The 13,411-nt window shown below is 36.7% G+C and overlaps 1 protein-coding gene across 1 annotated transcript; it reads right to left on the bottom strand.

Moving 5' to 3' along the window:
• Nucleotides 1-1,949: 1,949 nt before the first annotated feature.
• On the bottom strand, nucleotides 1,950-10,540 carry LOC124261713. The gene is made up of 2 exons (XM_046696056.1): nucleotides 10,340-10,540; nucleotides 1,950-2,374 (listed from the first exon to the last, which is right to left on the bottom strand). The coding sequence occupies exons 1-2, from the start codon at nucleotides 10,494-10,496 to the stop codon at nucleotides 2,187-2,189; spliced, it is 345 nt and encodes a 114-aa protein (XP_046552012.1). The 5' UTR covers nucleotides 10,497-10,540; the 3' UTR covers nucleotides 1,950-2,186.
• Nucleotides 10,541-13,411: the final 2,871 nt, after the last annotated feature.

Here is a 13,411-nt window from a genome sequence, read left to right on the forward strand (position 1 = left end):
GTGCATATCGTCCCTTGTTTAGGGTGCACTTTTTCAGTGTAAAGAAAGTACCGGAAAAATATTTACTGGTAAAATGAAACCCCATTCCTTTATTGCTTGCCAAAAGAAACTGACTCACAAAATTTGATGAAAATCTAAGACCCTCTGCAAATATAGGTTTACTTCTTATGAAATATAAACAGAGGAAAGGCCGAGATATCTGACACTAACTTTCAAGAACTGTTGAGCCTAGGAAAATCCCCCCTTGAAAAGTGGATGTTATCAAACAAGATAACCGTTTTCAAACTGTTATAATGCCAAAAACAGTTCCCGAAAAATGGAACCAAAATTTCAAAACAAAACTACAATAAACATGTGAATCATCATCGAAAAACCTAATCTTTATACATTTAACCACCATTATATATGTATGTGTATTTCATCAGCCAGTCAAAGTAAGACAATTTTGGTTAACATGACAGACTACACGGTAATTAACGACTAATGTAAATGTCAACATAACCAAACGTATTAACGACATGTCATTAGATTATCATTACCAGTCGAGAGAAAACGTTTTCAGTTTTAAGATAGAAGCTGGAGTTTCTTCAGGTCCGTTTGCTGTCTGTCTTTCTTAGTCACCATTGCTTTCTCTATTTTCTTGCAAAACATTTGAAATCCAAATTGGTATTTTATCGGGAAGAATATTGCCACCCGCACGACGTGCTTGTTTTATTTTGTAGCAATGATCTTTGAATATACAGCGTCAAGGCCAGAGAATAACCAGTCTCGATAATCTCCCGGCGTAAACGACTAAACACAGGTGAAACTGTCTATGAATGACTGAAGATCAGTGTTGAAACCACTTTTCGCGATGATAAGGATGCTTGCTCAGCCGGTGGGTGTGTTGAAAGTGTCTCTTTCATGTGCCCCTCCATAAAGGCTAGTGAATCATTTATTTTACTATTCTAAAGCACTTTGTGTCAAACAGTTTCCAGATTTACATTTGGAACATCACGTATGTACACTGTCAGTGAAGAACTTAAGGGCACATATATCAAATTACATACATCTGAGACTCTTCGTTCTGTTACCTTCAGATTCCCAACTTACTTTATTCTAACCAGGGCCCCATTTCACAAAGCGATCGTAGCGCTAATGTGATCATAGACTTACGACAGTCGTAGCACTCTGATCGGTTTGTGAAACGGGCTCTAAGCCAGTAGAAGCACTCATGAATATGGTATTATGGTGTTAGGTTGTTAAAATGCAGCAACATTCAAGTCTTCGGCAAATCTATAAAGGTTTTATGGCCAACCACTCTAAGTGACTACAAATGACTACAAATATACTCTCCCCAAAAAGAAACAGATAAGTGATATGAATGTGACGTTTCAAATATTTTTCAAACATATTGTTACAGTTTCATTGTTATAATTTTGCCAATATAATTTGCGTACATGGAACAAACGCACAGTGCAAAATCTTCTGAAACAGAAGGTTTACGTTTGAAAGTGTCAACTTGCATGAAAATGTCATGGAGAAAAGGTGGTTCACAATATGCACGTGTAGTTCTGAGGAATCGTGAGTAGGGACACTGCCTGACATGCTTTTAGACGGCCATTGGCATGTATTAGCTAAATGAAGGAATATCGTTATACCGCAACTCACAGCTGAAAATCAAAACAATGCGAATGGACGCCTGGAGGCTGCGGAGTAGTGTGGTGAAAGTGTCATGATGTGGGGGGCTATATCTTACACGCAGAAATGTGCGCCTGCAGGGAAATGTAACTAATATTCGGTACACAGGCGTAATCTAAAGGATTCACATGGTTCCGACCATGGAGGGAGTTGTTCCGGGCCCTACACAGCACATGCCACTATTCAGCATCTTCAGAATGAAAACATTACAGTGCTTCAATGGCTTTCCGAATCGCCCGACCTCAACCTTATTAGAGTAGCACCAACAATGCCTGTTTCACATTTTATTGCTCATTTGTACCAATAGTTCAATGTTTTTATGAAAATGTTATCTCTACATTTGTCTAAAGAACATCATAAATACTGAATCCCCCAACTCCACCCACCTATGTTGTAAACACTTGTCAAAGGCAAAAAGATAGTTGCTTGCACGGTAGATGCTGTAGCTGTTGTGGACGTAGATGATGTAGCTGTTGTGGACGTAGATGCTGAAGTTGTGGCTGCGGTTAACGGGGGTTGAAGGTACATCCCTGTTCTTGTGGCAGGTCCGGATACTCGTCAGGTTTGACGCACACGCGCTTTACGTTGTGGTAGTAGGTGTCCTCGCCACACTGGAAGATGGTGGTGCCATTGGGCGTGTTGAAACAGATGTTGAGACGGGAACAATCATTTGGTAGAGCACCCTCTTCACAGTCTGTTCAAAATATACATAATGAGATCAACCTCATAACTTCATCATGTGGCATTACAGATTCATCATTAATTCATACTCACGCAAATGCATGCATGCATACATACATACATACATACATACATACATACATACATACATACATACATACATACATACATACATACATACATACATACATACATACATACATACATACATACATACATACATACATACATACATACATACATACATACATACATACATACATACATACATACATACATACATACATACATACATAGCTGGCATATGTGTGGTCATGAACATAATTGCTATATGTGTGGTCATGAACATAGTTGTGATATGTGTGGTTATGAACATAGTTGTGATATGTGTGGTCATGAACATAGTTGTGATATGTGTGGTCATGGACATAGTTGTGATATGTGTGGTTATGAACATAGTTGTGATATGTGTGGTCATGAACATAGCTGTGATATGTGTGGTCATGAACATAATTGCTATATGTGTGGTCATGAACATAGTTGTGATATGTGTGGTTATGAACATAGTTGTGATATGTGTGGTCATGAACATAGTTGTGATATGTGTGGTCATGGACATAGTTGTGATATGTGTGGTTATGAACATAGTTGTGATATGTGTGGTCATGAACATAGCTGTGATATGTGTGGTCATGAACATAGTGCTGATATGTGTGGTCATGAACATAGTTGTGATATGTGTGGTCATGAACATAGTTGTGATATGTGTGGTCGTGAACATAGTTGTGATATGTGTGGTCATGAACATAGTTGTGATATATGTGATATGTGTGGTGAAGAACATAGTTGTGATATGTGTGGTCATGAACATAGTTGTGATATGTGTGGTCATGAACATAGTTGTGATATGTGTGGTCATGAACATAGTTGTGATATATGTGATATGTGTGGTCATGAACATTGTTGTGATATGTGTGATCATGAACATAGTTGTGGTATGTGTGGTGATGAACATAGTTGTGATATGTGTGGTCATGAACATATTTGTGATATGTGTGGTCATGGACATAGTTGTGATATGTGTGGTGATGAACATAGTTGTGATATGTGTGGTCATGAACATATTTGTGATATGTGTGGTCATGAACATAGTTGTGGTATGTGTGGTCATGGACATAGTTGTGATATGTGTGGTGATGAACATAGTTGTGATATGTGTGGTCATGAACATAGTTGTGATATGTGTGGTCATGAACATAGTTGTGATATGTGTGGTCATGGACATAGTTGTGATATGTGTGGTCATGAACATAGTTGTGATATGTGTGGTCATGAACATAGTTGTGATATGTGTGGTCATGAACATAGTTGTGATATGTGTGGTCATGAACATAGTTGTGATATGTGTGGTGATGAACATTGTTGTGATATGTGTGGTCATGAACATAGTTGTGATATCTGTGGTCATGAACATAGTTGTGATATGTGTGATAAGTGTGGTCATGAACATATTTGTGATATGTGTGGTCATGAACATATTTGTGATATGTCTGGTCATGAACATAGTTGTGATATGTGTGGTGATGAACATTGTTGTGATATGTGTGGTCATGAACATAGTTGTGATATGTGTGGTGATGAACATTGTTGTGATATGTGTGGTGATGAACATAGTTGTGATATGTGTGGTCATGAACATAGTTGTGATATGTGTGTGGTCATGAACATAGTTGTGGTATATGTGGTCATGAACATAGTTGTGATATGTGTGGTCATGAACATATTTGTGATATGTGTGGTCATGAACATATTTGTGATATGTGTGGTCATGAACATAGTTGTGATATGTGTGGTCATGAACATAGTTGTGATATGTGTGGTCATGAACATAGTTGTGATATGTGTGGTCATGAACATAGTTGTGATATGTGTGGTGATGAACATAGTTGTGATATGTGTGGTCATGAACATAGTTGTGATATGTGTGGTCATGAACATAGTTGTGATATGTGTGGTCATGAACATAGTTGTGATATGTGTGGTCATGAACATAGTTGTGATATGTGTGGTGATGAACATAGTTGTGATATGTGTGGTCATGAACATAGTTGTGATATGTGTGGTTATGAACATAGTTGTGATATGTGTGAGTCATGAATATATTTGTGATATGTGTGGTCATGAACATAGTTGTGATATGTGTGGTGATGAGCATAGTTGTGATATGTGTGGTCATGAACATAGTTGTGATATGTGTGGTGATGAACATAGTTGTGATATGTGTGGTCATGAACATAGTTGTGATATGTGTGGTCATGAACATAGTTGTGATATGTGTGGTCATGAACATAGTTGTGATATGTGTGGTCATGAACATAGTTGTGATATGTGTGGTCATGAACATAGTTGTGATATGTGTGGTGATGAGCATAGTTGTGATATGTGTGGTCATGAACATAGTTGTGATATGTGTGGTCATGAACATAGTTGTGATATGTGTGGTCATGAACATAGTTGTGATATGTGTGGTCATGAACATAGTTGTGATATGTGTGGTGATGAACATAGTTGTGATATGTGTGGTCATGAACATAGTTGTGATATGTGTGGTAATGAACATGAACATATTTGTGATATGTGTGGTCATGAACATAGTTGTGATATGTGTGGTTATGAACATAGTTGTGATATGTGTGGTGATGAACATTGTTGTGATATGTGTGGTCATGAACATAGTTGTGATATGTGTGGTGATGAACATAGTTGTGATATGTGTGGTCATGAACATAGTTGTGATGAACATTGTTGTGATATGTGTGGTCATGAACATAGTTGTGATATGTGTGGTGATGAACATAGTTGTGATATGTGTGGTCATGAACATAGTTGTGATGAACATTGTTGTGATATGTGTGGTCATGAACATAGTTGTGATATGTGTGGTCATGAACATAGTTGTGATATGTGTGGTCATGAACATAGTTGTGATATGTGTGGTCATGAACATAGTTGTGGTATGAACATTGTTGTGATATGTGTGGTCATGAACATAGTTGTGATATGTGTGGTCATGAACATAGTTGTGATATGTGTGGTGATGAACATTGTTGTGATATGTGTGGTCATGAACATAGTTGTGATATGTGTGGTCATGAACATAGTTGTGATATGTTGTCATGAACATAGTTGTGATATGTGTGGTCATGAACATAGTTGTGATATGTGTGGTCATGAACATAGTTGTGATATGTGTGGTCATGAACATAGTTGTGATATGTGTGGTCATGAACATAGTTGTGATATGTGTGGTGATGAACATAGTTGTGATATATGTGTGTGATGAACATAGTTGTGATATGTGTGGTCATGAACATAGTTGTGATATGTGTGGTGATGAACATAGTTGTGATATGTGTGGTGATGAACATAGTTGTGATATGTGTGGTCATGAACATAGTTGTGATATGTGTGGTCATGAACATAGTTGTGATATGTGTGGTCATGAACATAGTTGTGATATGTGTGGTCATGAACATAGTTGTGATATGTGTGGTCATGAACATAGTTGTGATATGTGTGGTGATGAACATAGTTGTGATATGTGTGGTCATGAACATAGTTGTGATATGTGTGGTCATGAACATAGTTGTGATATGTGTGGTCATGAACATAGTTGTGATATGTGTGGTCATGAACATAGTTGTGATATGTGTGGTCATGAACATAGTTGTGATATGTGTGGTCATGAACATAGTTGTGATATGTGTGGTCATGAACATAGTTGTGATATGTGTGGTCATGAACATAGTTGTGATATGTGTGGTCATGAACATAGTTGTGATATGTGTGGTCATGAACATAGTTGTGATATGTGTGGTCATGAACATAGTTGTGATATGTGTGGTGATGAACATAGTTGTGATATGTGTGGTGATGAACATAGTTGTGATATGTGTGGTCATGAACATAGTTGTGATATGTGTGGTGATGAACATAGTTGTGATATGTGTGGTGATGAACATAGTTGTGATATGTGTGGTGATGAACATAGTTGTGATATGTGTGGTCATGAACATAGTTGTGATATGTGTGGTGATGAACATAGTTGTGATATGTGTGGTGATGAACATAGTTGTGATATGTGTGGTCATGAACATAGTTGTGATATGTGTGGTGATGAACATAGTTGTGATATGTGTGGTGATGAACATAGTTGTGATATGTGTGGTGATGAACATAGTTGTGATATGTGTGTGTCATGAACATAGTTGTGATATGTGTGGTCATGAACATAGTTGTGATATGTGTGGTGATGAACATAGTTGTGATATGTGTGGTCATGAACATAGTTGTGATATGTGTGGTCATGAACATAGTTGTGATATGTGTGGTCATGATGATGTGATATGTGTGGTGTCATGAACATAGTTGTGATATGTGTGGTCATGAACATAGTTGTGATATGTGTGGTCATGAACATAGTTGTGATATATGTGGTCATGAACATAGTTGTGATATGTGTGGTGATGAACATAGTTGTGATATGTGTGGTGATGAACATAGTTGTGATATGTGTGGTCATGAACATAGTTGTGATATGTGTGGTCATGAACATAGTTGTGATATGTGTGGTGATGAACATAGTTGTGATATGTGTGGTGATGAACATAGTTGTGATATGTGTGGTCATGAACATAGTTGTGATATGTGTGGTGATGAACATAGTTGTGATATGTGTGGTCATGAACATAGTTGTGATATGTGTGGTCATGAACATAGTTGTGATATGTGTGGTCATGAACATAGTTGTGATATGTGTGGTCATGAACATAGTTGTGATATGTGTGGTCATGAACATAGTTGTGATATGTGTGGTGATGAACATAGTTGTGATATGTGTGGTCATGAACATAGTTGTGATATGTGTGGTGATGAACATAGTTGTGATATGTGTGGTCATGAACATAGTTGTGATATGTGTGGTCATGAACATAGTTGTGATATGTGTGGTCATGAACATAGTTGTGATATGTGTGGTCATGAACATAGTTGTGATATGTGTGGTCATGAACATAGTTGTGATATGTGTGGTCATGAACATAGTTGTGATATGTGTGGTCATGAACATAGTTGTGATATGTGTGGTGATGAACATAGTTGTGATATGTGTGATATGTGTGGTCATGAACATAGTTGTGATATGTGTGGTCATGAACATAGTTGTGATATGTGTGGTCATGAACATAGTTGTGATATGTGGTCATGAACATAGTTGTGATATGTGTGATGATGAACATAGTTGTGATATGTGTGATGATGAACATAGTTGTGATATGTGTGGTCATGAACATAGTTGTGATATGTGTGGTGATGAACATAGTTGTGATATGTGTGGTCATGAACATAGTTGTGATATGTGTGGTGATGAACATAGTTGTGATATGTGTGGTGATGAACATAGTTGTGATATGTGTGGTGATGAACATAGTTGTGATATGTGTGGTCATGAACATAGTTGTGATATGTGTGGTCATGAACATAGTTGTGATATGTGTGGTCATGAACATAGTTGTGATATGTGTGGTCATGAACATAGTTGTGATATGTGTGGTCATGAACATAGTTGTGATATGTGTGGTCATGAACATAGTTGTGATATGTGTGGTCATGAACATAGTTGTGATATGTGTGGTTATGAACATAGTTGTGATATATGTGATATGTGTGGTCATGAACATAGTTGTGATATGTGTGGTCATGAACATAGTTGTGATATGTGTGGTCGATGAACATAGTTGTGATATGTGTGGTCATGAACATAGTTGTGATATGTGTGGTCATGAACATAGTTGTGATATGTGTGTGAGTTATGAACATAGTTGTGATATGTGTGGTGATGAACATAGTTGTGATATGTGTGGTCATGAACATAGTTGATATGTGTGGTCATAACATAGTTGTGATATGTGTGGTGAACATAGTTGTGATATGTGTGGTGATGAACATAGTTGTGATATGTGTGGTCATGAACATAGTTGTGATATGTGTGGTCATGAACATAGTTGTGATATGTGTGGTCATGAACATAGTTGTGATATGTGTGGTCATGAACATAATTGTGATATGTGTGGTCATGAACATAGTTGTGATATGTGTGGTCATGAACATAGTTGTGATATGTGTGGTGATGAACATAGTTGTGATATGTGTGGTCATGAACATAGCTGTGATATGTGTGGTCATGAACATAGTTGTGATATGTGTGGTTATGAACATAGTTGTGATATATGTGATATGTGTGGTGATGAACATAGTTGTGATATGTGTGGTCATGAACATAGTTGTGATATGTGTGGTTATGAACATAGTTGTGATATGTGTGGTCATGAACATAGTTGTGATATGTGTGGTCATGAACATAGTTGTGATATGTTGTGATGAACATAGTGTGATATATCATGTCATGAACATAGTTGTGATATGTGTGGTGATGAACATTGTTGTGATATGTGTGGTCATGAACATAGTTGTGATGAACATTGTTGTGATATGTGTGGTCATGAACATAGTTGTGATATGTGTGGTGATGAACATAGTTGTGATATGTGTGGTGATGAACATAGTTGTGATATGTGTGGTGATGAACATAGTTGTGATATGTGTGGTCATGAACATAGTTGTGATATGTGTGGTCATGAACATAGTTGTGATATGTGTGGTCATGAACATAGTTGTGATAGGTGTGGTCATGAACATAGTTGTGATATGTGTGGTCATGAACATCATTGTGATATGTGTGTTCATGAACATAGTTGTGATATGTGTGGTGATGAACATAGTTGTGATATGTGTGGTTATGAACATAGTTGTGATATGTGTGGTGATGAACATAGTTGTGATATGTGTGGTCATGAACATAGTTGTGATATGTGTGGTTATGAACATAGTTGTGATATGTGTGGTCATGAACATAGTTGTGATATGTGTGGTCATGAACATAGTTGTGATATGTGTGGTGATGAACATTGTTGTGATATGTGTGATATGTGCGGTCATGAACATAGTTGTGATATGTGTGGTGATGAACATTGTTGTGATATGTGTGATATGTGTGGTCATGAACATTGTTGTGATATGTGTGGTCATGAACATAGTTGTGATATGTGTGATATGTGTGGTGAAGAACATAGCTGTGATATGTGTGGTCATGAACATTGTTGTGATATGTGTGGTCATGAACATAGTTGTGATATGTGTGGTCATGAACATAGTTGTGATATGTGTGGTTATGAATATAGCTGTGATATATGTGGTCATGAACATAGTGCTGATATGTGTGGTCATGAACATAATTGTGATATGTGTGGTCATGAACATAGTTGTGATATGTGTGGTCATGAACATAGTTGTGATATGTGTGGTCATGAACATAGTTGTGATATGTGTGGTTATGAATATAGCTGTGATATATGTGGTCATGAACATAGTGCTGATATGTGTGGTCATGAACATAGTTGTGATATGTGTGGTCATGAACATAGTTGTGATATGTGTGGTCATGAACATAGTTGTGGTATGTGTGGTCATGAGCATAGTGCTGATATGTGTGGTCATGAACATAGCTGTCATATGTGTGGTCATGAACATAGTGCTGATATGTGTGGTCATGAACATAGTTGTGATATGTGTGGTCATGAACATAGTTGTGATATGTGTGGTCATGAACATAGCTGTCATATGTGTGGTCATGAACATAGTTGTGATATGTGTGGTCATGAACATAGTTGTGATATGTGTGGTCATGAACATAGTGCTGATATGTGTGGTCATGAACATAGCTGTCATATGTGCGGTCATGAACATAGTTGTGATATGTGTGGTCATGAACATAGTTGTGATATGTGTGGTCATGAACATAGTTGTGATATGTGTGGTCATGAACATAGTTCTTGTATAAAAGTAGCAACAGGGAACCTACCATAATTAGATACACCGCCATTGTCGGTGCATTCCTGCGCATCACACCTTCCGGAGTCGGGGTTGAACATGGTGTCTCCAGCACAGGCCATGGGGTCGCGATTGATGATGAAGTTAAAGCACGAGAGGTAGTATCTACACCCCAAGCCTTCAGCCATAATGTTCCCGTCGCCATCCCGGAAGCCACTACACCGAGGGTCCGGTGCCACTGTAAACAAGCACGATGGTCTATATAAAATGTCACTGATAATTTACACTCATCTATGGTTCACTTTTGCCTATTGCCTTTCATCTGATATAATATCTGAAGTTACACTAAGACCAGCATTCAGTATGATAATCATTACACCCTGGAAGGAGAATAATACCATCACTGTCGTTATTGACATAATCACTGCTCTCGTATCATATTACCTTTGAATGTGTACTGCCGCTCTAGTTTGTACTGGTTTGTAGTGGCCTTGTTCTCTTACGGACTAATTCCCCGTTACTTTTTAGTTTCAGCTTGGAAAGCAACAGCTAGCACTTTAAAGAAGCATAAGGACTGACTTTAAAGAACCATTCTTACTGACTAACGAAGATTCAGGACTAATATAGGTGACTGTACAGAACCATTTCTCCCCTGGGCAGAAACACTTTGATTGGCTTTAGTCAGTGAGTGAGTGTGGTTTTACGCCGCTTTTAGCAATATTCCGGCAACATCACGGCGGGGAACACCAGAAATTGGCTTCACACATTGTACCCAATTGGGAAATAGAACCCGGGTCTTCGGCGTGACAAGCGAAAGCTTTAACCACAAGCTTACCCACCGCCCCAGATTGGCTTTGAAGGCTGACTCTACAGATCTGTTGTCTCTGTTAATTCAAAGATGTTTCAATGTCGCAGTATCGGTAAATGATTATATGTATTTTCCATTGATTTCCTTCAAGTTTGACCTTCCTTAAAGTATTCTGCTAGCCATGATAGTTTAATTTCAATTTACCTACATTGAAATATATTTTGAGCAATGACAGCCATACTTTACCTACGTTAAATTATAATTTGAACGATGACAGCTAGGTTTTACCAACGTTAACTTATAATTTGAACGATGACAGCTAGGTTTTACCAACGTTAACTTATAATTTGAGCAATGACAGTAGCAGGTTTTATTTACGTGAAATTATAATTTGAGCAATGACAGCCAGGTTTTACGTACGTTAAATTATAATTTGAGCAAAAACAGTCAGGTTTTACCTACGCTAAATTTTATTTTGGGCAATGACAGCCAGGTTTTACCTAAGTAAATTGTAATTTGAACAATGAAAGCTAGTTTTTACTTACGTTGAATAATAGTGTGAACAATGAGAGGAAGGTTTTACCTACGTTGAATTATAATTTTAGCAATAACAGCCAAGTTTTATCTACGTTAAATTATATTTTCAGCAATGACAGCCAGGTTTTACCTACGTTAAATAATCATTTGAGCAATGACAGCCAGGTTTTACCTACGTTAAATTATAATTTGAGGAATGAAAGCCAGGTTTTATCTACGTTAAATTATAATTTCAACAATGACAGCCAGGTTTTACCTACGTTAAATTATAATTTGAGAAAGGACAACTAAGTTTTTCCTACGTTAATTGATAATTTGAACAATGAAAGTCAGGTTTTACCTACTTTAAATTATAATTTGAGCAATGACAGCAAGGTTTTACCTACGTTAAATTATAATTTGCGCAATGACAGTCAGGTTGTATCTACGTTAAATTATTTTTTCAGCAATAACAGTCAGGTTTTACCTACGTTAATGTATAATTTGAACAATGACAGTCTGGTTTTACTTACGTTAAATTATAATTTGAACAATGACAGACAGGTTTTACGTAAGTTGATTTATAATTTGAACAATCACAGCACGGTTTTACCTACGTTAAATTATATTTTGAACAATGAGAGTCAGGTTTTATCTACGTTAAATTATAATTTTTGAGCGATGCAATCAGATTTTACTTACGTTAAATTATAATTTGAGCAATGACAGTGTGGTTTTTCCTACGTTAAATTATAATTTGAGCAATGACAGTGTGGTTTTTCCTACGTTAAATTATAATTTGAGCAATGATAGCCAGGTTTTACCTACGTTAAATTATAATTTCAACAATGACAGCCAGCTTTTACTTACGTTAAATTATAATCTGAGCAAATGACAGCCAGGTTTTACCTACGTTAAATTATATTTTGAGCAATAACAGCCAGGTTTTACCTACGTTAAATTATAATTTGAGCTATAACAGCCAGGTCTTACCTACCTTAATTGATAATTTGAACAATCACAGCCAGGTTTTACCTACGTTAAATTATAATTTGAATATTGACATTCAGGTTCTACCTACGTTAAATAATAGTTTGAGAAATAACAGCCAGGTTTTACCTACGTTACATTATAATTTGAGCAATGATAGCCAGGTTTTACCTACGTTAAATTATAATTTGAACAATGACAGAGTGGTTTTACCTACGTTAACTTATGATTTGAGGAATAAAAGCCAGGTTGTACCTACGTTAAATTATAATTTGAGCAATGACAGCCAGGTTTTACCTACTTTAAATTATAATTTGAGCAATGACAGTCAGGTTTTACCTACATTAAATTATAATTTGAGGAATGACAGCCAGATTTCACCTACGTTAAATTATGATTTGAACAATGAGAGCCATGTTTTACCTACGTTAAATTATAATTTGAGCAATGGCAGCAAGGTTTTACCTACGTTAATGTATAATTTGAACAATGACAGCCAGGTTTTACTTACTTTAAATTATAATTTGATGAATGACAGCCAGGTTTTACTTACGTTAAATTGTAATTTGAGCAATGACAGCTCATATTTTACCTACGTTAAATTATAATTTGAACAATGACAGTCAGGTATTACCTACGTTACATTATAATCTGATCAATGACAGTCAGGTTTTACCTACGTTAAATCATAATTTGAGCAATGACAGCCAGGTTTTACCTACGTTAACTTATGATTTGAGGAATAAAAGCCAGGTTGTACCTACGTTAAATTATAATTTGAGCAATGAC

This window comes from Haliotis rubra, unplaced genomic scaffold (assembly GCF_003918875.1).
Source record: "Haliotis rubra isolate DU_JTF1 unplaced genomic scaffold, ASM391887v1 Scf805, whole genome shotgun sequence".
In the NCBI taxonomy this organism is placed as follows: domain Eukaryota; kingdom Metazoa; phylum Mollusca; class Gastropoda; order Lepetellida; family Haliotidae; genus Haliotis; species Haliotis rubra.